Source organism: Onychostruthus taczanowskii, unplaced genomic scaffold (assembly GCF_017590055.1).
Source record: "Onychostruthus taczanowskii isolate IOZ18803 unplaced genomic scaffold, ASM1759005v1 scaffold376, whole genome shotgun sequence".
Taxonomy (NCBI): Eukaryota; Metazoa; Chordata; class Aves; order Passeriformes; family Passeridae; genus Onychostruthus; species Onychostruthus taczanowskii.
Genome location: NW_024501193.1, coordinates 3,897 through 5,204, shown reverse-complemented (window position 1 = coordinate 5,204; position 1,308 = coordinate 3,897). Strand labels below are relative to the sequence as shown.

Below are 1,308 nucleotides of genomic sequence, written 5' to 3'. Positions count from 1 at the left end.
AGTTTACTCGTGTCCTTTTGGACCCGCCGTGTGCCGTGTGGTTCTTTGGGGGGCGGGGGGCACGTGCCCAGGGGGTAGGGGGGACATGGGGACACCCCCCCCCAATAAAGGACCCCCCAGGCAGGAGCTGCTGCTGCCTCAGGGCTTTATTGGCTGCACGGGGGGCAGGGGGCACGGCCGTGTCGGCCCACGGGGCACGCAGGGTCTTGCACTGCCTTGGCCCGGCTTGGCTCGCGTTGGCCGGGCTTGGCTTGGCTTGGCTTGGCTTGGCTTGGCCTGGGTCGGCACCTGATGGTGAATCTTGGCCAGGGCTGGCTCGCGTTGCGGCGCTGGTTTGTGTCGGCTCGTCTTGGCTCACAGCAGCGCCTCTCGGCCAACGCGGGGGTGGTTGGGCCCACGCTGGCTCAGGCTGGCCCACGTTGGCACATCCTGACCCACGTTGGCACATCCTGACCCACGCTGGCACATCCTGACCCGCGCCGGCACATCCTGACCCACGCCGGCACCTCCCGCTGCCCGCCGTGCCCCCCGTGCCGCCGCCCCGCGCCGCCGCTCACTTGCAGGTGCAGTAGAAGGCGCGGATGGCGTCGTTCCAGTCGCCGAAGAGCCCGCGCCGCACCTCCTGCAGCCGCGGCACCGCGCCGGCGCCGAAGCGCCGCGTGCTGCCCTTCTTGGCCCTGCGCGACCACACGGTCAGCTCGCACCGGGCGCCCACCACGAGCGAGGAGACGCGGCCGGCCCAGCCGCGCGGCATGTAGGGCACGTCGCTGCCCGGCGGCACCGGCAGCGCCTCGCCGGCGCAGCACTGCTCGTAGTAGGGGCTGTTGTCGGCGTAGAGCAGCGCGCACAGCCGCGTGCCGTTGGCGGGGCGCAGCTCGGCGGGCGCGGGGCACTGCGCCTCCGAAACGCGGCCGAGCGCGGCCGCCAGCAGCGTCACCAGCAGCGCCCACGCCATCGCTGTCACTCCCGGGCCGGGCCGGGGGCTCGGGGGGAGGTTATAGCCCGGCCCAAGGACGGGGGGCGGTGCTCACCTGGGAGGGGACGCAGGTGCGTGGCGGCTCTGCGGGAAGGGGCACAGGTGTGGGGGGAACCCACGTCTGCAGCTCCCCAACATGGGGGGGACAGGTGTGGGGGGGTCCGGGGTTTGCAGCCCCCCCCCACCATGGGAAGGGACACAGGTGTGGGGGGAACCCACGTCTGCAGCCTCCCCAACATGGGGGGACAGGTGTGGGGGGGGTCCGAGATGTGCAGCCCCCCCTCAGCATGGGAAGGGACACAGGTGTGGGGGGGAACCCACGTCTGCAGCTC

The 1,308-nt window shown here is 72.4% G+C and overlaps 2 protein-coding genes across 2 annotated transcripts in view; one reads left to right on the top strand and one right to left on the bottom strand.

Moving 5' to 3' along the window:
- PAK4 (p21 (RAC1) activated kinase 4) overlaps positions 1 to 453 on the top strand; it is a 15,755-nt gene extending 15,302 nt beyond the window's left edge. Inside the window, exon 13 of the mRNA XM_041411867.1 lies at positions 310 to 453. Coding sequence (XP_041267801.1) covers positions 310 to 453 — 144 coding nt within the window. The remainder of the gene's footprint in view (positions 1 to 309) is intronic.
- Positions 454 to 553: 100 nt separating this feature from the next.
- SYCN (syncollin) lies at positions 554 to 955 on the bottom strand. Its single transcript, XM_041411873.1, has one exon. It carries the CDS (start codon positions 953 to 955, stop codon positions 554 to 556), a length of 402 nt encoding a protein of 133 aa, XP_041267807.1.
- Positions 956 to 1,308: the final 353 nt, after the last annotated feature.

Excerpts from the sequence above, each read along its gene's own strand:
- SYCN (XM_041411873.1), bottom strand. The coding sequence starts at position 955 with ATGGCGTGGGCGCTGCTGGTGACGCTGCTGGCGGCCGCGCTCGGCCGC.